The sequence below is a fragment of the Cataglyphis hispanica genome, chromosome 13 (assembly GCF_021464435.1).
Source record: "Cataglyphis hispanica isolate Lineage 1 chromosome 13, ULB_Chis1_1.0, whole genome shotgun sequence".
Lineage (NCBI taxonomy): Eukaryota > Metazoa > Arthropoda > Insecta > Hymenoptera > Formicidae > Cataglyphis > Cataglyphis hispanica.
Genome location: NC_065966.1, coordinates 4,769,696 through 4,792,397, shown reverse-complemented (window position 1 = coordinate 4,792,397; position 22,702 = coordinate 4,769,696). Strand labels below are relative to the sequence as shown.

Sequence of the window (22,702 nt, the reverse complement as noted above, 5' to 3'; positions counted from 1 at the left end):
CTTCTAGAAGCTTCTATCAAGTTAGCTCCTCGGGGTCGTTCGGGGACAGGAAATTGTGACGAGCATCCTAAATTGTATTGTTGCAAAATTTCAATAGTCAATTAATACGACCTGTCGCGCGCGATTTTCCCAAGGACGCGCGTCCGCTCGTATTGACTTGTAGCTTCACTCCCGCGACTAGCGTGGTAACAGGAAATGACGACATCTTCCCGACATCTAGAACCATCGCGATAGCTCGAAACACGCTTTTCGAATAAACGTTTTGGTGCGAGCGCGTGCGCGGCGTTGTCTTGTGTTTGGCTGTGTGCGTGCCTCCACGCACGTGTAATCGACCGCTTTTGGCGTCGAAGGATTCCATTTTCTGTTTAACGAATCAAGGAATCGTCTAGACGTTTCATACGCTTTAGAAAATTTTGCATTGTCTGAGCAAATTTTTTTAGCCACATTTTATTTTTGTCAAAGGATTCAGAGAATTATCAGAAAATTTTTTACACATGAACGTAGGTGGAATTAATTAATTTTTGCGTCGTAATTAAGTTATGATTCATGCAATTTTCAAGCTAGATATCTATGATTATTTATGACTATCCTCGATTCCTGATTATTTCTGGAAAACAGTTTCTTCTTTATTGATACGATCGACCTTTTGACATTTCTTTATCTCAAGTACATAATTAAAATATTTGCCATGAATTGTATTTATTCTTGACATATACGAATTGAATCGAAACGCTGATTTTATTGCGTCACATTGAATCGTTAATTTCGGTAACAAAAGTATCAGAATTAGACGTGCATAGTGTCTCGTTTATGCATATTTTATGTTTCATTGTTACGTAGCATCCGTGTGCACATTTTTACAGATTTATGGATCCCGGAATACTTTCCAGACTGATCCCTCAGAACAAAGAGCATGTACGTCCCGCCTGCAAAAAATGCGGATACGCCGGACACTTAACCTATCAATGTCGCAATTTTATCAAGATCGATCCCAACAAGGAAATCGTGCTGGACGTCAGTAGCACGAGCTCGGACAGCGACGAGAATTATGTGACCCCGTTGACAGAATTACGCGAACGTGAATTGAAGAAGAAGCTAAAGGAGGCGAAGAAAAAACGCAAGGGGAAGAAGTCCACGAAGAAGCATAAGAAACGCGAAAGATCGGACAGCAGTGACAGCGAATCCGAGTCAGAAGCGGCCAGCGAGGAAGAGAAGAGACATAAGCGTAAGAAGAAAAAGAAGAGCTCCAAACATAAGAAACGTAAGAAGCACAAAAAGGACAGTTCATCCGAGAGCAATGAGAACAATGATAAAAAATAAATTGTGATCGTTAGTGTTATCAGAGCGTCGATCCTTCCAGTTCATTCCAATTTATTCTGTCATTGAATATTAATGAATGACCATGACTTTTTGTCATTATATATGCGTTTTCCTCTTATATTGACTCAGCACATGTAACACGAATATTTTTCCATATATAAAAGACAAAGAACACGTTTGCAATATTTTCGTGTAAATTTTTTTGACTGATTGCATTAGAAGTTGCATCTATCCTACCAAATGTCAATTATTTCATGAAAACGTGCTTTTTTTATATCTTTCATCGATTTATTTTAATTTAGTTGATCTCTAATTGTAAATTTAATTCATCTATTTTTCTGTATTTTTCATCGTATTCAGAGTTTACGTTAAAGGTGATATGACAATAGGCAAAATAAATGGATCTTTATTCGTCTTGCTTGGACTAACTAGAACATAAAGGCAACATTATGGTAATTTAGTTTTCTAGGCTGAACATGGCTGCTGAAAGAATCCAAGCATCGGATTGGTCTACGAGTTAAAATTACTGCATGTGTCAATCCGGTGCATTTAGATGATGCTACCTCATTTTTTATTGAACCGTCGTATTCGTCACATGTTGCTCGAGGAAATATAGGCAAAAGATTATCTTAAAGGAGAGGAGAATTATTTTAACAAATTATTAATAACAAATTATTAATAGCAAATTATTAATAACAATGACGCGACATGCGAGGAATTGTACTGCGGGTGCAGTATATACGTATCATGAGAAAAAAAAAGATGCTGCGGCGTCAGGTTATGGCACAAATACTCAACGAGTCGGCAAAGATTCTGTCAAGGATTTCGACTGCTGTTGCTTGTCTCTACAACCTTGTAGTAATCCAGTAATAACGTATGTATCTTATAGAATATATATATATTTGTATATTTCTGTTTAGGTGAATATTTTTGTCATAATCTATGTTACAGAAAGGATGGCTATCTATTTGACAAAGAATCAATACTGGAATATATTTTGACTAAGAAGAGGGAATATGCAAGAAAATTAAAGGAGTATGAAAAACAAAAGCAGAAAAAAGAGGTAAGTTCAGTCATTAAAAAGTTTAACTAATACAGTGTTTAAATTGCTGTTGATATATTTGTTACAGGAACAGTCGCAAGAACAAACTGCTAATGAAGAATTGAAGAAGCTGCAGAATTTTCTGAAAGGTGAAAAGACTATTGTGTCAAATGGTTCGAACACAACGTCGGATGGAATCTCTGTGTCTAATATGAAAAATGGCGAAGACAAAGTATTACCAAGCTTCTGGATACCTTCTAAGACACCAGAAGCGAAAGAAATCTCCTTACAAAAGCCTGACAAGACTATTTATTGCCCTGTCAGTGGAAATCCATTGAAAGTGAAAGATTTGATTCCTATAAAATTTACACCAGTTAAGGATCCAGATGATAAGAGATCACTTATTGTCAAACAAGCAAGATACATGTGTCCCATTACACATGACATTCTGGGCAACAATGTACCTTGCGCTGCGATAAGGACAACGTAAGGGAAATGAATTTCTATTTTTTTTACAAGTCGCAAATATAAATTTTATTATGTTACAGCCGTTTAAATATTTTTTGTTTACAGTGGTGATGTGGTCACTATGGAATGTGTGGAAAAATTAATAAAAAAAGACTGGATTAATCCCTTAGACAATTCTAAATTAACACAATCTGATATTATCCCTTTACAAAGAGTAAGTAAAATAAATAACATAATATTGAGAAGATTAATATATATATATAATTAAAAAATATATTTGTCATTTTTCAGGGTGGTACTGGTTATGCATCTGTTAATGACTCGTTAGAGGGTAAGCATGAAAGACCAGTGTTGCAGGCATGAGGGGAAATTTATATAACTTTATGGTATAGATTTTTAATAAATTATAATTAAGAATGTACAAACTTGATTGTAGATAAAAAAATGCAAATTAAGCATTAATTAATATTTATGTATTTTATTTCAAATTTTTTAAATAAAATATGTTCAAACAAGCATTAGCATTCTTACACACACACACATACACACACATATATATATATATATTTAAAAAATATGACTATAATTATTTAGTTCAATTAATAGAATGTAGGGAATACAATTGTAAAATACACGAATGTATATACATATAAAGTATTTAATGCCATCATTAATATATGTGATTCTATGAGATAATTAAAAATATTTAATCATTGCTAAAATTTGCATTAAAAAAAAAAGAAATCATTTCGGAATCTTGTGCACTTGACTAAAATGATATAAATGTACATTCAGACAAAGAAGATTCCGCGAATTGATTTTCTTTCACACAGAAAAAAAATTGAAATAAAATAGAAATATCAAATTATAATTTTATCGTAATTATTGCTGATCGTTTCAATATTTTTATACTTGTAGCGGCAAGGTGGAGTCTTATCATAATGCGTCTGAAAAAATTCATAGAAAAAAACGAACCGAGAAAGCAAGACTCTCAAAAAAACCTTCCCTCCCCACCCTTCGCCGAATACTTGCAGGATGCGGCGTGCTTTGAAGTCTGCGGTGGATGGGGACAGTGGCGCCATCTCGATGGGAGAACACACGCGCTCTGCCGGGTAAGCGGCAATCTGCGAGACGACGGTTGGACGATTCGTTGGTTGGATCGGCGCGCGCGTTCGAAAGACGACGGTGCGTTAAGTGCGTGTGCGTATTTTCGCACGGTTTCGCGCTCAAACGTTACGAGCGCGCTTCGTCGCGTTGTGTCATGTGGATTTACGCTGCGCGGAAGACACTTGGAGCGATTTGGAAACACCGGACGGCGACATCGACGACGGTGACGAAGAGGTGAGTGGCGTTTTCCTGCGTTCAACTTGCCGATTCCCGGAACGGGAATCGGCGGCCTGCGAATTAGCACGACCCGAATTATCGCGAGACGCAAAAATACCTCCGGCGCGTGTGTCCGTTGTTCGCAATAAATAAAAGTTTTACGCGGAAGCAGTTTTATTCGCGGAATCAGTCTCGGAGGGTGGCGACGATTTTCCCTCGCGATTTTCATTCATCGACGACGAGATGATTATGACACTCACAGCCGACGATATAAATACGTAAGTAGGACATGTAAATGCATCGATTGTGTCGGGTGTAAAGTGCAGCCGGGGTGGAAGAGAATCTCGCGAGCGCATTTAACTCTGCATAATTTGATTATCCGTACATCGTCAGCCGTTTTACATACTGTGATATATGTAGCAAAAGCTTCTGAAAGATATTATAAATGTTGTCTCGTTAAAGAGAACGTTCTGATCCTTCAAGATGGCGTTTTTTTCGCGTCTCTCTTCTAAACATTTTTTATTTTAAATTTTCGCATTATTCAAAATTCTCTTTTCTTTTCATTTCTTTATATTCGCAATCTTGACGCAATTTTAAGAGAATTATCGTTTCTGACGTATTATATTTATCAGTTCCTTCTTTGTTTCGACCAACTGCGGAGTTACTCTCGAGTAAAAAAAAGCGCGGGAAAACGCGAGTTCTCCGCGACAGCGAGACAACACGAGTATTATCTGACATGACGCGTATGACACACTCACGTAATGGACAAGATCGAGCGAAACGATTCGAAATCAATTTCCATGATGCCGTTCGTTCTATCAATTGCGCGGAGATATGAGGGGTATTTTTTTTTTATACGACTGGTGCTTATCATCCGTTCAATTTGTAACCCGCGCAATTGAAGCGAGCGAGCGGTTCAATGGCTCGTTCAAGAAACTGAAGGCGACACGTATCACGTCGCACACAATAGTTCGTAGACGATGATATAACGCGACGAATCGCGTCGCGACGCGGCTCTTATCGCATACACGCGCGTAGTATACTCGACCTGTGATACTCCCTGCACGCGTGCGCTAGTGTTACGCATGCACTTTGCATACAGAATCCGGCCCGAAACTTCAGACTTTTCTAAACAATGTGTGCGTACGGGGGTAGATCTTAAGATAGATTTCAAGTCTGTCCCTGCTCTCGGTTGAAAATTGCTTTTCCGATAGCCTCTAAACAAAAGTGCTTTTTACGCCGATTATTATAATTTATTATAAATTTGAAAAAGACTTAATGAATAAGAGAGAGAAAGAGAGAGAGAAATTTTAAAGAGAAAATTATTTTAATTGAATATTAATTTATAATTTGTGTGGATTACACAGGTAAATGATGCTAAAATACTTGGAGATAATATAATAAGTCACTTTAAAAGTAATTAAAAATAATTTGCTCTTTGATTCGCGAAACAACTTTATCATTAATACTTGACCCATGCTCAATCAGGAATATTCTCGCAAGAGAAAAGCAAATCGATGCGTCATGTCACTCTGGATGTATTCGGCCGGCATCACGGAATATATAAGTGAAAAATTATGCCATGCATATCAGTTAGCTTGTTGCATAATGGTTAAAAACGATGAGATACAAAGAACTAAGCGGCGATACGATTACATAAGCAGCAAACCATTGCTGTTGTGAAAAGCTCGGAAAAATATATTTTACACATACGCGAAATTTTATGGCTCTCGCTCACGTGAGAGCTATAATTGATTTTATTTTAAAAGGAAATTTTTTTTAACCCAAAAATCTATTACACACGATGTATGTATATATATATATATTCAATTTTTCGATGACGCTTTTCATTTCTTTTAGGCTGACATGAGCAATTTTCTTTCTCCAAATGTACCCAGTACAGTATCGTACACTATCTTTGTTTCTTAAAATTTGTTTACTAACTCGACTCGGTTTTTTAAAAAGATAATTAACGTTATACATGTATTCTACATATCTATTACACCGATCTGTTACATAACAGAAATTCACGGAACGGCTTGAAGCACGATTCTTTCCATTACATGAGAGCGACGATATAGGTACTTGACCGATAGATTCCGTATCTTTTACATTCATCTGCTTTGATTCTTCAACAAGAGCTTTAATTCCTGAGACATCGAATTGTGTAAAGTGTAAAGTTCGCGTACAATTAAACGACGAATAAGATTTCCATTTAAAATTTAGGAAAAAAAGGATATTTATTTTTAATAATTTATATTTCAAAAACACTATTCATTTCTTCATATTTTCGCAAAGATAAACTCAATTTCAAATTGATCACCGCCACACTGTATTACAGATTTATGTCATGTTAAGGTTTGAAATTATGAGATACATGCTCCGCGTGCGATATGCGCATATCTATGTCGATACAATCATGATGTGGATACTTTCACCGCGTGCGACCGATATCGCGCTTCGCATCCGCGAACCTGGACGATTTTTCCGACCTACGCGCATTACCCCAAGAAGCAGATTACTTATTCAAGGTTGGTCGGGGAAGCCATTGTCCACGCTGGTAGCCTCACAAGTGTAATCGATGATTCAGTTTTCCTGGCCGTCTCCTCTCCGCTCTTGCGATTCCGCGCGGTCTCTCGGGCCGATCTCGTTACGTAATATTTCACGATCCGAATGTACGGATCGTTTCAATCGTGGACCGACTGACAAAGAGAAATATTATCGAAAACGCTCTTATGTCAAATTGTGTTATACACGTGGCACGACTATCGCTCGCGTAAGGCTCTATGCGCGCGATCGTCTCGTACGATCGAGATACTTTGGATGATCGAAGACGCGGATGCGAGATGCAAATCGCCGTCAACTTTCACGCATCGAGTAAATACGAAAGCTTTCGCCGGGAATCGATTAGCGTCGAATCGTGCAGATCGGAATGCGATCGATGTTAAATCCGAACGTAGGGTGTCTTGCACACGGAATCGCGGAAGGGGCCGCCTCCCGGTGGGAAAATGACCGCCGCCGCCGCCGCCGCCTCGCCATGCTCGAGAATTGCTTTGATATGAGGTAATGCGCACCGCAAAACACGCAAGAAACATTACGTAACGTTTAAAGTGTGTATGTACGATGGCGGCGACCGCGACCGGTGTGTTGCTCATAGTCTATTTATTAAAGAGCGGGCGAGAGAAAGAGAGAGAGAGAGAGAGAGATCTCGTGGTTTCCGCCGTAAAGAAACTCGGCCGATTCGATTTCCAAACGATCGCGGTGACAGATTCCAATCGGTGGCGAATAGTTTATAAGGCAATTAGCCATAAAAGTCGTGATTTAAACTCCGTCTCTGAAATGCATTGTTTTGAAAAGCGTTTTAAGGATCTTAAGAACCCGCATTTAAGAAGCTAGGTATATCCCGGAAAATTATTCTTCATTTTTGCGCACAAATTTCTGTAAATTAATACATGCAGATATATTTATTATGGTATATAATTTAATAATTAATTATATATAAAATTAATATTATATTATATACAAAAAGAACTCTTGCTGTCTTATATTTTCTCTCCCTTAATTAATAATTTATTTTATGATTTAACTAAAAAATAAATTGGACACGCCATTTTTCAAGTTGTCAGAGCGTGATCAGTTTTCTCTATCACTCATATATAGTGAGCTGGATGCCCGTAGGGGGAGATATAAATTCCGGCTAGCCGCGAACTGCATCACACACACACACACACACATACACACAGTTCTGAAAAGGTCAAAGTATTTCAAATGCAAATCGCATTACGCCCGTAAGGGTACGTAATAATACCGGTCAGTAAAATGCGGGACGCGGATCCAGCCGGCTTTTCCGTCGAAGTCCACGCGGCTTCGCGCATGCGGTAATTATTTTTGCGCGGGCAACGTAAAATGTAATTTTGGATTGCGCGTTTTTTCCGCATGCGACAACGTGCGCAAGCTGCGGCCGCTCTAAGCGTCATGTAAGGACGCACGCGCATCCACTTCATCGGAATCGCTCTCCCGTAATTGTCGCGCGGGACAACGATCTGAAATTACTTCTTCAATCATACGTCTCCTATCGGTAACAATATATATTCATAACATCGCAAGCATTCAATTGTCGCAACCATTCAGGTGTCCTTGCGAGGCTGCGCGATGATTATACGGGTTCGGCGATTTTTTTTTCTCCTTTTCTTTTCGTAGATCATTATTTGTTGTGCAAGTGCAACGAGTCGTGTTGAATCGATTAGTAATGAATATGTGGTATTAATCTAGAAAAAGCGCGCGATTAAAATTTACATAACGGAAGCGTTGCGAATGTTACGTTACGGCCTTGATTGCGTGTGTGCGTGCGTGTTTTTTACGTCACAGGTCAAGCACATGAAGTGTGAGCATGGAAGGCGGCGGTGTCGGATATCGGTGCATCGCACTTCGGTAGCCGGGGATTACGTAACTGTGCATTGATAAGGAAATAAGCGAGTCGGCTCGCCTTGACATTGACGACTCGTGAACGCGATCCGACTGTTTTTGTCAGAGATCGGTATTCGCAACGTCTTCTCATTGATTGCATTCTTTTAGCCACTTACGCGAAAATCAAAGTTCACATATACTTACGAACAGGCTGATAAATATTGCGACATTTTCTTGTTCCCGATGTTGCTTATCCCGCAAAAATATTACGCAATATTATTTTTATCTCGCATTATCTTTGTTTCTAAAGTTGCTTAGGGTTAATATTTTTAACGCAAAGTATTTTTTTTTTTTTTTTTGCTTTTCATAATCAGGACTTCTCCTCTTTTACGGTTTCTCTCTCGTTTATTAAATCCGCGAGAACGATAAAGATTTGATTCCATCGATTTCTGAGCACAGGTGTGCGATTTTCACGTTTCTACAAGAGGGATGCTAACGAATTGCCGCCACCATCTGTGACATTTTTGTTCTCTCGACATTTGTTATAAACTTTTTCTTTGAACTGTTTCTCATAGGATCTTACATGATCGTATGACGTAATAATCGCCAATGATGATTACTAATACGAATGCAATATTTTTTTTATTAATAATTCTATATCGCGATATTCACAGCTATAAATTATACATAAAGTAATAATTATATCCTATTGCTGTTTATGCTTGTGAAAAAAATTTATTATATTATTCAAAACCATATCTCTCTCCTCTAATTTCTCTGAGCGTTTTCGACAGACCGATATTGAATCTCTTCTTGCGTTAATAATATCCTAAACCGGGATGAGCACAGGACCAGTACAGGTAGGCGAAAGGGGCTGCTTTTGTATTTCGTTGATGTGACGACGATAGGGGATGTCGCCGGCAAGGCATAATCTGTCAAGCACAGAAGCTGATAATGTTTATATAATACACATATAGTGATTAAATTATTGCACATTGTGTCTACTTACTTACATAACTGAAATTCAATCGCACTACTTGCGAGAAAGTGTGTTAATGTATTCATGCTTAAAGGGTTTATCCTTTCGAAAGCTTCGCTGATTAGATACAATACATTTTAATCTTTCCTTAAGCTCAATAGGAATTGTCAATTAATTCGTAAGAAATTATATTTTAATTATGCATTTTTTCTTTTATAGACACCGATACTATGAGGCCTCACGAATGGATGCGTAACACGTCCCGAAACAGATTCGAAGGTATAGTACGATTATCGCTTACTTGCTCGGATACTTTCAATTTTTACTTTGCACCCCAAGAAAAATTAATAAAAATAATAAAAAATATATATATGTTTTTTTTATTTATAAACAATAAATATATTACGAATTAGAAATAAAATGCTTGTTTAAAGTGTTCGCGTATTATATTCACTGGCAAAAAAATAGAGATCCCTTTACGCGGTCACAAATGTAGAATCAATTCTCTTCAAAGGCGCAGATGCTCGTTGCGACGTGACAATGAGGAATAAAGTCTTAACAAGCACTTGTTGCACCTGATATGACGTTTATACCTCGTTATTACGCTCGTATTGTGCATCAAATTATTAACATAATTCCAGGAAGCGCAATGTATTTCGTTTTATAATATAATTTTACAAGAGGCGAATTATATTAAATACAGTACAAATAAATTCTGCCATCTATTCGATTATATCTCGCGATAAATAGATTTGATCATATTAATTTATATGAATAGCAACGTCAATACTTATTGCACATATACATATTTCGAGCAAACTGATGTCTTATCGGTATTTATTTTTTCCTCATCCTATTTTTTCTATCTATGCAATATCGTTAGTTTCCTCTCGCGCGCGTTATTGCTGAATCTTAATTTACTTCGTAATTTGTCGTCTTGTTTATTTGAGCGTAAAGTTTACTCATCTTGTTTCTTTCGCGTCTCGATGCACAAACGATAAATCGTCAGAGACGATGGGCGTCCAATTATAAAAATTCGCGCGACCAGTGAATCAATTAAGATTTAATAATTCTTTTCGTGATGATTTTGCTTCCAGGCACTGGTACGGTCCAGCCAAATGAATGGACGTATGGAAGGGCTCGATACGAATCTAAAGGTAAGATTATTATTGTGTACTGTACTTTATTAATTATTTTCATATTTTAATTGTCAAATAAATTAACATCTTTCCCTTGATCACACAATAATACATCAGAGAATTGAGATTATTGAGGGAGAGATACTAAGAGTGATATGAGCGTTATAGCGTTGTCGCTAGACGTTACGTACGTGGCTATAGAATGACACAATGATTGTAGTTGTTTCCGAGAAAGTATTGTGTTACGAGAGAAGACGGTCAGTGTCAGTTTACCAATCAATGTCGAGAAACGAATTCCGGAATCGCCGGTCAGTTCGGAATTTGAGGATATAACCGATATTCTTGGCGGTAATCGAAGTAAGTTGATACTCAAATACGAGAGGAGTACGAAGAATATAAGCGATTTCAATGTGATCTCAATTATATTCAACACGTCAATGTTATAATGACGTTACGTCAATTATGCCGTCTCGCGATTTCTTAATCGTAGCTTGATTGAATGTATTATATAATAAGATGGTTCAGTTTCGATGTAGGTGTTATTACAAACGCGTTTGTTTTATTGAAAAGATATCGGTATATATTTTTCAATGTTTAATAAATATGTAAAGAATAGTATAATTACACTCGTGTGTTATACATGTATGAAAGCATACAGTCAGAAATTATATTTATCATATTTTACGAAAAAAAAAAATTTGAGTATATTTATTAAAGAAGATATGTTCTAATTCTTTTTCATATTGAACAACTGATATATACATAGGAATAATTCTATAGATAACAGAAAGGATAAACTTGCTTTTTTAATCATTTTTATTCACGACTTATCTCGACAGAGCGGCGCATTTTTCGAGAATGCATTATTAATCACACTCTCGATAACAAAGAAATGTCGCGTGTTTTATTTTCCAATTTCGCGATGTGTGTGTGTGCGTGGCAAGCGCTAACAAAAAGTCAAAGATCATTATTTAAAATCTGATGCTTTTCGCCGAATAATTGGACAAGCGCGCGCGCTATGAAATCACTGAAAATTAATTGACGGGGAAAAGAGGAGGGATGAGAGAGGGGGTTGATCTCTTCGGCTGCCGAAAAATCACGCTAATGAATGGACGAGACAGATTTAACCCAAAGAAGGGGGAGAGAGGGGATCGCTAGCAGGCTGCGGTCACTTCAAACGTCAATGCCGATCGTAAACCGGCGGGTCGTATCGCGCACAAGCGTATTGATGATAACAATTACCACTCCGTTACAAACGGTTCCGGTCAGTGCAGATGGTTAAGGCAGGCTTAGCCCGTTGTAATTAACGCTAATTAATACAATACGTGATCGCGGCTCGCTTCGAAATCTCGGCGACGCCCGTTCAGAGGATCGAGGGTGCGATCGAGAAAAGATGTGGACATCCCTTTATATGCAAAATTATATCTTTTTTTTTTATAACCGTAGCGTATGTACTATGCCTATGCTTGTGCTGACGATTATGATATAGTGAGTCATTTATTCTTTTTTTTTTTTTTGCCAGAAAAATGGAAGACATATCGCTCGAGATCGTTGATGAATATCTTTTTTTATGAGTCTCTTTTATCTATGAGTCTCTTTTCTCTTATCTTTTTTTATGAGTCTCTTTTTTTTATTATTAAAATTTGCGTTTGACAGTGCTTTACAAATTTTTTACAAATAGCGTATCTTGTTCAGCGACATGTACAGGGTATTATTATTGATATTAAATGAATTGCGCGCAACAGTAAACCGGTTAGCCGAAGGCTAACCGTTTCAAATGTATATTTCTGTATATAAAGTAAAAGATAAGCTTGCGAATGTGCGTTTTATAAAGAATAATCGCGCGCGAGGAATGATTATGTGCCAGCTGTTTATTTCGTACTTTTTCTACAACATGTGATATTCACGATGAAATGTTGTAACATTATCTCCAATTAAATTATGTTAAATTATATAAGACATTAAAGGTAATCGGCGTTAATTAATCGGCTTTAAATGCACATACGTATTATTGCATATTGTATGTGATGAAACGGTTACGTATTAATTAATACTGCGATGACGCGAAATCAATTCATTCAATTCATTCAAAGATAAAGAGAAGAGTTTATATATATTTTTTTAAGAATTTTGAATATTTTTTTTTCATGAAAATTTTTTTTATAGAGATAAATTTACATAGACGTTCGTTTTATTTTATATTTTATATATTTACAGTTATTAAAAAGGAGAGATACAAAACCAAGAATATGCAGATTAAATTCTATAATGCTAAAAAATGTTAACAAGTATTTGAAAGACACCATGTATTTATAAATTATATGTTGTAAGTTAGTTGTAAGTCGTATCACGAGGCGATTGATTGCTACTGTTATATCCGATTTCCCAACTTGTAAACAGGTAGTAAAGAAATCACGAGATACACATTTTCCTCTGGTTGCACGTGCAGGTTCATGGCGAGCATGTTAATAACACATTTCCTCCAAAAGGAATTATTACCTTTTATTTTATTACTATTTTGACAATATAATTTTTAATAGATTTTGACAGTCTAATTATATTTTATACCGACAAGTATTTATTAATTATATTTTATAACGATGTATTAATACAAGCTTTTAATTTTTTTAGCAACATTATACATGTTTTTTCTTGTAATTCTTTTCATTGTCTTTAGAAGAAATCAAAAGGTAAATCAAAACTAGGCTGCGCTGATAAAGCGTAAGATTTACTTGAACATAAAGAATGCTATTGATTATATTATCACATATTTCTATCTAATAAGTTTTTTAACATTACGAACATTAGTAGTTTTGCTATTCCATTTCAAATGATCGATCGATCTCATTCAGCGATAAAGAGGAATTCTTGCGTTCAAAAGAATTCCCGCGATGCATCCTCCCCATCGCGGCCTCTTTCCCTCTCGCGTGCGAGGATGGCGATGGGGGTACGATTCTCGTCATCGCGGGGGCGATTTCGCGGCGCAGGGCGGTTTTAGTCACTCCCACCTGTGTCGGTATCGCACGACCACGTGGTATCCGCGCCCCGGTTTACCTCAGTCTGTTGACGACGGCACCTCTCTACTGTCGTCATCACCGTCGTCGGCGAAGACGCCTCCACCACCACCGCTACCACCATCACCAACATCGTTATCATCACCCACCCGCGCTCTCAGTGTCAAACAGACGACGCGTCTGTTGATGACGAGTGTCTGTCACGCGAGAAGTTCGAGAGGAGAGATCTCCCTTCGCGATCAGCGTTTTTATTAATTGATATCACGCCCATCAAGATACCCTGTAATCTTTCGAGAGGTTTTTCGCGTCGGTGTTTTTCGTCTTCTTCTTTCGCATATTAATCAACTGTCATTTGCTCGACGTCACGTGCCATTAGCGAAAACTCGCGATACGACTCGGAATCGACACGACCCCGTTGTCGTCCTCGTCGCCGAGGAGGCCCGACCCTCGAAATACGAGGGCATCGCCCGCAAAGAGAGAAGGTGACAGACCTTCTGGCCTACTCGAGGATGCCACCGTCTCCTCATCGTCGACGACGACGTGGATGTATACGCTTCTCGGTAAGAGGCTTCCCCCACAATTGAACGCTCGCGATGTGCGGAGCATAATTTTTTCTCCACGAGGATTCTTTCTGCCCAAGTGCCGAAGGCAATAAGGATAACTTGAAAATAATTGTTTTGATTTCTGTGCGTGTATCTCAAGATTATTATTCACGGAAAAAGTTGATTCCATCGCGCAATTTTTATTAATTAATTTTAAGCGTTTAATTAGGCGTTTCATAGTGCTGAGAAGATCCATTTATCTTTTTTAACAGCACATGTTTTGCATGTTTGTATTTCTAGACAGCTGTCAAAATGGATGCCGATGATAGTGTGATTAATGGCAATTATCTATATTTTTACTTATCATAAACTTGTCCAATTAAATCATCATCACGTTTCAATCAATTATTTCTGCAAAAGTTATAAACAGATTCGATAGTGATCATCACTTAAACATAATTGAAGGAAGTATTAAAATATAAAAAGTGCATTTTTATCGGATTGGTTTTCTATAATTGAGGAGCTTGTGTCAGTAACGTATTGTGCGCCGTCGTCATCTGTCAGATACAATTTTCGTTGATACATCATTATTTTAATAATAATTACTGGAATATTTTTACCATATCAGGTATTGTTTTTTTTTTGTCACGAAAATTATAACAATAGTAGTTTTCGAGCCAATTTTTTTTTTTTATTTGGAGCAAGTAGAATATCTTTCATCTTTTATCTTTTCCGTTCTCGACACTTAATCGGCACAATGAATTCATTTTCCATACGAATGGCAGCCGATAATATTATTCTATCGATGCTAAGCTTTGCTCCGTCGTTTCACAAATTACAATAGGTACTGTCATTCTCCATTGATAAAGACTCGCTAATGATGAAACACTGCGTTATCAAAGATCGTGGATTCTAGTAAAAATGATATTTGCTATTATCTTAGTCGTTTTCACGCGAATGCATTCTGGGAAATTTGCAACGCATCATCAGACACCAAGCCGAGATATTGTTTATATTGCGTAATAAAGATCTTTATCATAGTTTTAATGTGATGCTTTATCACGATGTTCTATCAATCAATGTATGTGAGTGTCGTTGACACTCAGACGCGCATATTTCATTTTTTAATCGCGATAGAATGAATTATATTCTGTAATAATATCTTTGTAAAATGGAAAAAAAATATTCTAATTAGAAGACGATATTCGTAAACTTTTGCGTCTGGAAGACTTGTATTAATCGTATCTTTTAACGCAGTAGAAATCGCGGAATGCACATGTGTTAAGACTTAATAAAGTCGTTTTACAAGTCGTATTTACAATATATAATATTCGCACGGTCTTTACAATTTTATTATCGTCGTTTTATCGATTTTTCTAGAGATAGAAAGGTATTAAAAGTTATATGTGAAAGGATTCGTATTTAGCAACACCGCGTGGTCTGGAAAGCGTCTGAAATATTACGTCAGGGCGAAATATCTCTTTCTCCTGTCATCTATATCACGGCTTCAACCCCGGAACTGATTTTTGAATTGACACGGATTTATATCTTTGTCTGAAAGACATCGTCTTTCGAAAGACGAAGTCTTTCAGGTAAAGAAACATTCCCGCGAACGCTTTCGCGCTCGCTCTCTCGCAAGAGCTGTCATCATACGGCGCCTGTTAATATAGCGCGTGTACGAAGCTGCGCTGCGAAGCGAAATGTCATAAAAGTGCGGAATTGCCTGGCGGTCGAGCCGCGGCGCGAGATAGGTAGCAATTAATGCGCATCCGAAGACGGACGATTCGCCATGGATTTCGCGCGCGAATTGTTGATTAATTGCCGATTTCGTCGTCCTCCGTTCTTGCCAATCTTAGGGCCGATCTTGCACAATGCCCTTTATGCGAGCCTTTTCGCTAATGCGCACAAGTGTGCGAGAGCGCGACGAGTCGACGTGGAATTTTTTCGAACGGGGAAGTATATTAATGCCGATGGAGGCCAGTAACCTTTCGCATTTCGTTCGGTTGTGATTTACGTGCGTTTGGCTCCTTTGCGAATTTTTTTTCCCGCGATGTTCCACGAGCCTTTCTCTTTCTTTCTCTTTCTCGCGTATACGATTGTTGCATCATTATTAATACTCTACGTGCTGTTGACGATAATTCGCGCGCATTCCGAAGTCGCGCGATACGTGTCCAACCGATTGCATTTGCAATCGTGACATTGGCGTTTTGTCACTCAAGGTTGGAGATCATATATATGCGACAGATTTTTATTTGTTTATTTTTCTATTGTGAGATTACGTTACTATTTATGATTTCGTGGATTAAATTTATTATCGAGTTGTTTTACATTGTGACGATGTGAAAGAGATCTGAATAATGTGAATTTTGTCTCTGAATTATTTTTTAATCGGCTCGAATTCTCTGTATCTTTACAGAAGGATTGCTAAGATTGAATGTTGTTGAATCTTGCGATGGAAAATCGGCTGTTTGAATAAAGAATTGCCGGTTTAGAGACTCGTGTTTTCCATCAAGTGGATAATTATAATCTGATTTTTTAACGCCCACATGATTGCTCATCAATAATATATACAATACAGTTATTTGCCGTGTTTTACATTATGCAAATTTCTCGCGCGCCATGACCGCGTATCGCGATTTTACGTGCCACATAAAGAGATCTAATAAAGCATTTGAAAAACAGCACTTTCCTCGCCATTCCCTTCCATTATCATAAACAGCAATCGTCGATTCATTATCTGTAATTTTACGGAGCACTTTCAAGATTATTCTCTATGAGGAATATTGCGCGATCGAATTTTCTTAAGGCAATCTTGTTCATATCGATCGTGTAATTCATTTCAATTTGAACGAAACCGTATCTTCGATAAGAGAAGCTTCCGCACATCGCGAGCGTTCTATCGCGTGTCTTTTCCCCGAAGATCCTCCAGAGAAGCAAACCACTTTGTCGTTCTCCAGATGAGGGGGGTCTACTATCAGACAGCGGAAGCGGTGGCATCATCGAGAATGACAATACGACGGTGGTGGCCGCAGGCGATGGCGCCTGCGTGAACGATCGCATTCTCCATTATCATCCTCAGCACCCTCAGCAGCATCCCCATCAACAGCAGCATTCGCCGACGGAGCCGGAGCTGCACGATCTCTTGCAATTTCGCGGGACCACGACTGGGTCGGGACGGGAGGAGATGGTGGCCCAGGAAATGGCACAGGGATACACGCAGCTCCTGCATTCGGCGACGATTCAGGAACCGCAGGAGTTCATCTCGCTGCAGGAGTTACAGCCGCGCATTCATCATCAGGATACCTGTGCGCAAATCGTCTCGTCCTCCACCTCTCAGCTCTATCATCAGCAGCGACAGCAACGGAACGACGATCAACAGCCACGGAATTATTATAATCTCTCGTCCGTGCAGGAGTAAGTTTGGTTGTCGTGTTCGTTTGTTTACATAAAAAAAAAAGAATATTGGAAGGAGAGAATCTCGCTCTGCGGGTTAATGAATATAAATATAATGTATCGATATATTATTTGTTTACAAATATCGCGCGATGTTGGATCAAACATCGCTTATGCGAGGCATTTAAACGTAAAAATAAAACAATACTACACATTATTATGCAATATTACGACTTATTTATTGCGCGCATAATGAAAACAATTGATAAGCCTATCAGGATCTGCTGTGTGAAATCGCTTTTGAAATTATGACACGTATTGTCAATACACGCCCAGATAATAAAACTTGAAATCAGTAAATGGAAACTAGCTATTCGTGCATTAGAATGGATACTTTTACTCGGGCAAATTATAAATTCACAGGAGTATTTTAATATATTAATATATGGAGCACAATCGTATGAGGCTTTGCATTTTCCAAAGTTTTTTCTTCTCTTTTCATTTTTCCCCGATATTTTAGGAGCTGCAACATGTCTCTTTATCATTGCTTCGTATTACCGGGACTAATGCAATTTTTATGCTATTCATTTTTTTCTATACTGGTCGTTTAATCGGACACGCTCTCTCATTTCACACCTTTGAACTGATTTATTTTATCAGTCCAAGCGGGAAGTAATAATAATAATAATAATAATATATATATATATATATATATATATATATATATATATATAATTACCTGTTTCTTTTAACTATTTATCCTGATAACTCTAGCTAATAATATCGTAGTTAGATTATATTTATGTTTTTCTTAAACATTCTTGTAGTGAAAACTTATTAAAGAAATTATAAGAAGTTAATGCGGAACTCGTGGATTAAATCAATCATCCATGCAGAAAGTAATAACGCTTAATCATATAATTTTATTGTGATCATCATCGACATCTCGTTAGGGCTCTTTATTTATTGAATATTTCCGACTGAACAAGCCGCATGTCCATCCTTTCTTGCGTAACTGTTATTTTGCGACGGAAAATTTTTACAGACGTGTAGAAATGAAACTAGTGAATCATCTAATTGAAAGATAAAAAGCATAATCGCGTTTATCTATTCGACTATTATTGCAATATGGCGTTAGGTTAATAATAAATGCAATACAAATGGTATTTAAGTATGGAGGATTAAATAAAGAATCGCAGTCTTTTGAGTATCAGATACGGCATCATCATCGTCTCATTTTTCGCGCCGCATGCGACAAGACGTCGTCGCTATCGCTGCCGTATCTATGAATAAATAGAATTACGCTAATCGCTTGCATTACATCATAATACATGGAACTATTTGCTATAGTCGATGAGATAACTGGCAGACCTTGATCTCCCGTTTTTGTGAAAAGACAGAAAGCCATAGTGATGCGCAAACATCGCCTTGATAAAACCTAAACATAAACAATATTTATAGAATTTTCGGAATAATATTTAAAAATGAAATAAAAACAAAAATATGTATTTTAATAAAATGATCAAGGATGTTGAGAAAAGACAATCAAAAGAATGAAACTTAAAATTCAAGAGATGTCTGACATTTCAGAATCAAGATATCTTTTATTTTTTAAAAGTAAAAAGTAATCTTTAACTTGAAAGATCGATTTTTGGAATTTTTTTACACTTTCATAGCTACATATGTAGCTATGCGCGAGATTAAAGTACCAAGCTACCACGTGGTCAGCCATACAATTATTTATCGAACTTGTCATACATATATATCCTTATGCGTTTGAACGCGATTGACAAGACGATAAAGCGATCAAGATTTAATCGATCAACGAAAAGGTTTATATGCAATCAAAGAAATAAGACAAATCAGGAGATTGGATCGATATCGCTCGTAGAAGAGTAGATTGATGACGATAGTTCAATACTCCCGGACACGGCACTATATGTGCAATTATATATTACACGCTTCGTATGTGATTAGCGTATCTGCGGTGCATAAAATATTACGCACTCCTACATGATAGCGACTTTCCTCGTTCCCTCGTGTTGAAAATATATATTGTAGATCATCTCGCTGACAACTAAATGAGTTGCTTGTTATTTGGAGATAATGATTAGAAATTTTAATGACTATTTACTACGCAGAATATAGCACAGGAGGAAAGGAGTTTCTCTCTTGTTTATAATTACAATTTTTTCGTTATGATAATCGCATATATTTTGCATACATGACTTGAACATTTTTAAATACATATGTTTATGGCAACTTTTTTCCTTCACCTATCCGATAAATAAATTGGAATTTACTTTCAGAAGTTCGTGCTCCACGGTTTATTTCGGCGAGATAAACACGGGTTCCGGGGTGGGAGAGCTAACCACCGCCTCGGCGGGGGGTGGTGGCGAAGGTCTCGCCCCGACTCCAACCCCCGCCAACAGCAGCAGCAGCAACAGCAGTGGCAGTAGCGTCAGTACCACCACCACCACCACCCCCAACAGCCTGAGCACCGCTACAACTACCACTACCACTTCCACTACCAGCATCCTGCAGGTTGCAACGGGGGCTGAACCGCCCCGGCACATGGAGACACCCCCGACGATGGTCCCCGACCAGCAGGCACCCGCCTCCGGCCATTACTATCACCAGCATCATCACCATCATCATCATCATCATCACCGGCATCACCATAGTACGTCCACGACTAGCCATCAACCGACCACCAACACCTCGGATGAATTTGCGCCGATCTCTAGGAAGCGGAAACTTTCTTGCCAGTAAGTTTAATCATAAGGTCGAAGGACCTTGAGAGCTCCTGTCTCTAAGGAATTCATAGTTGAGTCACCAATCTCTATCAAACCCGATGATTCTAATTAAACTTGGGATGGATCGTTAAACTATCGCTATTGTTGATAATACATTACATCAGTATTAAAAAATTTAAACTGTTTTTAAATTAAGCAAACTATTTTAAATTTAAATATTTTTTTTTACAACGTAAAATGTAAGTTGCTTAATTTTTTTTTTAATGTAATATTTAAAGAGCTCATCAATTTATTATTTGTTAAATTTGTTAGATAAAGAAGTTAAATGAAATCAATCATGAACTTTTTGAATTATTTTATTATTGTTTGTTTAATTTAAAAAAGTGCTGGAATGCTACAAATGAGGATCTTAACGCGGAATTTCGCGCCACGTGGAACAATGTTTCTTTGTCCGTGATGGAAAGCAAATGTGTCTAAGAATTCGGTGTCGGCGGTAACAATCGCTCCGTTCCTCGGCACATAAAGCCAGCGGTTTGCTCCGTGTAGAGCACGTAGGTGGAAGTCATATCGGAATATTACACATTAGCATGGCGCGCGTGGCTCGCAAAACGAAGCCCGGCAAATGTCTCCAAGCCAAGTCTGAAATCTCACACAGCAAACAGCAATACAACTAGCAACTACCCTCTCACTCTCCTCCTCTCTTCCTTTCTCCTCCTCTTCCCGCATTCCATCTCTCTCGATACTCATCGATAGGAATATTTCGAAATGTTTCGCGCGAAATATCCGATAGCTTCGAGTAATTAGTCAATCAAGGTATCGCGTACGCAGTCAAAGGGTTAACTTAATCGTTGGTAGGAAGATTTGCCTTCTCTCTCTCCTGAGACCCCGGCTGGTCGAAATTGCCTACGGCAATTATATCCATTACCTTATTTGGGATAGCGCACGGGTTATATACTCATTATAAATAGCATAGTTGAAAAATTGTAATTTCTTATTCTGTTTGACATTGAGTGCGATTATCATCGAGCGATATCTTTTGTGCACCCTGTCTTGTATCATCCGCGCAACATGTTTGTGTCTTGTTGAATTTTTTGCCGTCCCCTCCCTCTAGTTTAAATTGATCCGGAGATAAAGTACATAATTTATGACATTGACATTTTTTGCAATAATAAAATTTACAAATTTGTAAACATTAGAAAGATATGCGTACTCGACCCGAGAATGATTGTTGACATTAAACGAGATTGAGATGCACAAGCATATGCCTTTTTTATTCTCATAAATATTTAGGCGCGTATCATTTCCGAGACGAATCTCTCTCGACGAAGAAATTGAAGACGAATGTTTCGTCTCGCGAGAAACGAGAAACCCACGTGCGACTTCTCCAGCTTCGAGATACAAAAGAAGGGAGAGAGGAAGCTCTACACGAGCGAAACTTCGCGAAATTCCCCGTCAAAGGGGTAACACCCTCCGCGAAGATTGTAAAGAAATTATTTCTCTGTGATGTGTTTCGACCGAATTTGGTCGGTTCCGGTGGGACTTCGCCAATTACGTACTTAGATTACTACGCGTGTGTGAATTAGTGGACTTGCAGAAGGGAACGAAGTTATAGAATGATTAGAGTATCAAATCTAATGTTCATTCATTCATGATTTATTTCGCTACATCGGTTATTTAATTTTTTTTTTTTTTGCAATAGTCTTGATGAAGCATTATCTACATTTGTTTCAGCGCTGGAAGCGATCTCCTGGACGATCTGGGAGACGACGCCAAATCTGTTCGCACAAATGATGATAGTAAAAAGTAAGTGGTAAGCCGAAAAGGAAAAATGTAATAATATTTAGTCGGAATTTCCGAGCGACACGAGTTTCGTGATTCAATCGATTCAATTGATGCTTTCAAACGCAACGTCAGTCAGCGCGATTACATAGTATTATGTCAGATATTGTCAAGGTGAGTGCCACCTTGACCTACCTTGATTCTTTGCTTTGGCTTCATCAGTGACGTCACTAATCCACTGTATTATATACCATGTTGTATGCGAAGTGCTGTCGCTTCGAGCAGACATTCGATTTTGAAGTTCGAACGGTTTGTTTACGCTTTAACACGACGTGCTCGTCTATTGCGCATTAACAATTAAAAGAATCTGTTAAAAACTAAAACGAATTTATGTGAAGATGTTATGCAAATATTTGAAAGAAAATTTTTAAAAGATCTCTCGTAAAAAAGATCTGAAAGATGTCCTAATCCTTTAGACATTTTATCAAATTCTTTTTTAAATATTCTTAAAGTTTTTTTGTACGGTACATATATATTATA

General features: G+C 37.8%; 3 protein-coding genes across 13 annotated transcripts in view; all 3 read left to right on the top strand.

Annotated features, from left to right (window-relative positions):
* Positions 1-361: 361 nt before the first annotated feature.
* Positions 362-1,928, top strand: LOC126854281 (protein SREK1IP1-like). Of its 4 annotated transcripts, none has more exons than XM_050600862.1 (2): positions 362-500; positions 864-1,719. In XM_050600862.1, exon 2 carries the CDS (start codon positions 868-870, stop codon positions 1,318-1,320), a length of 453 nt encoding a protein of 150 aa, XP_050456819.1. In that variant the 5' UTR covers positions 362-500; positions 864-867; the 3' UTR covers positions 1,321-1,719. The 4 variants fall into 4 exon arrangements, with proteins under 4 accessions (XP_050456819.1, XP_050456822.1, XP_050456820.1 ...); XM_050600865.1 differs by lacking the exon at positions 362-500 and adding an exon at positions 1,782-1,928 and having other exon boundaries at positions 510-1,261; XM_050600863.1 differs by lacking the exon at positions 362-500 and adding an exon at positions 513-768.
* A 78-nt stretch (positions 1,929-2,006) lies between these two features.
* Positions 2,007-3,346, top strand: LOC126854262 (nitric oxide synthase-interacting protein homolog). The gene is made up of 5 exons (XM_050600829.1): positions 2,007-2,194; positions 2,272-2,383; positions 2,451-2,848; positions 2,936-3,044; positions 3,122-3,346. The coding sequence occupies exons 1-5, from the start codon at positions 2,019-2,021 to the stop codon at positions 3,191-3,193; spliced, it is 867 nt and encodes a 288-aa protein (XP_050456786.1). The 5' UTR covers positions 2,007-2,018; the 3' UTR covers positions 3,194-3,346.
* Positions 3,347-3,858: 512 nt separating this feature from the next.
* The window catches only part of LOC126854209 (protein cycle), a 27,980-nt gene continuing 9,136 nt past the window's right edge, over positions 3,859-22,702 (top strand). Inside the window, exons 1-6 of one of the 8 annotated variants that reach the window (XM_050600692.1) lie at positions 3,859-4,171; positions 9,759-9,818; positions 10,637-10,696; positions 17,192-17,648; positions 19,937-20,395; positions 22,115-22,186. In XM_050600692.1, the coding sequence (XP_050456649.1) occupies positions 9,770-9,818; positions 10,637-10,696; positions 17,192-17,648; positions 19,937-20,395; positions 22,115-22,186 (1,097 nt within the window). In that variant the 5' untranslated portion in view covers positions 3,859-4,171; positions 9,759-9,769. Of the gene's footprint in view, positions 4,172-4,284; positions 4,432-9,758; positions 9,819-10,636; positions 10,697-13,656; positions 14,253-17,191; positions 17,649-19,936; positions 20,396-22,114; positions 22,187-22,702 lie in introns of those variants that run through there. The other 7 variants (XM_050600689.1, XM_050600688.1, XM_050600684.1 and 4 more) reach the window with 7 other exon arrangements.

What these genes read in the sequence shown, in the direction of transcription:
- LOC126854281 (XM_050600862.1), top strand. Translation starts at nt 868, where the DNA reads ATGGATCCCGGAATACTTTCCAGACTGATCCCTCAGAACAAAGAGCAT.
- LOC126854262 (XM_050600829.1), top strand. Translation starts at nt 2,019, where the DNA reads ATGACGCGACATGCGAGGAATTGTACTGCGGGTGCAGTATATACGTAT. An exon ending in AACAAAAGCAGAAAAAAGAG is followed by an intron (nt 2,384 to 2,450) that starts GTAAGTTCAGTC and finishes TATTTGTTACAG; the next exon opens with GAACAGTCGCAAGAACAAAC. An exon ending in ATATTATCCCTTTACAAAGA is followed by an intron (nt 3,045 to 3,121) that starts GTAAGTAAAATA and finishes GTCATTTTTCAG; the next exon opens with GGTGGTACTGGTTATGCATC.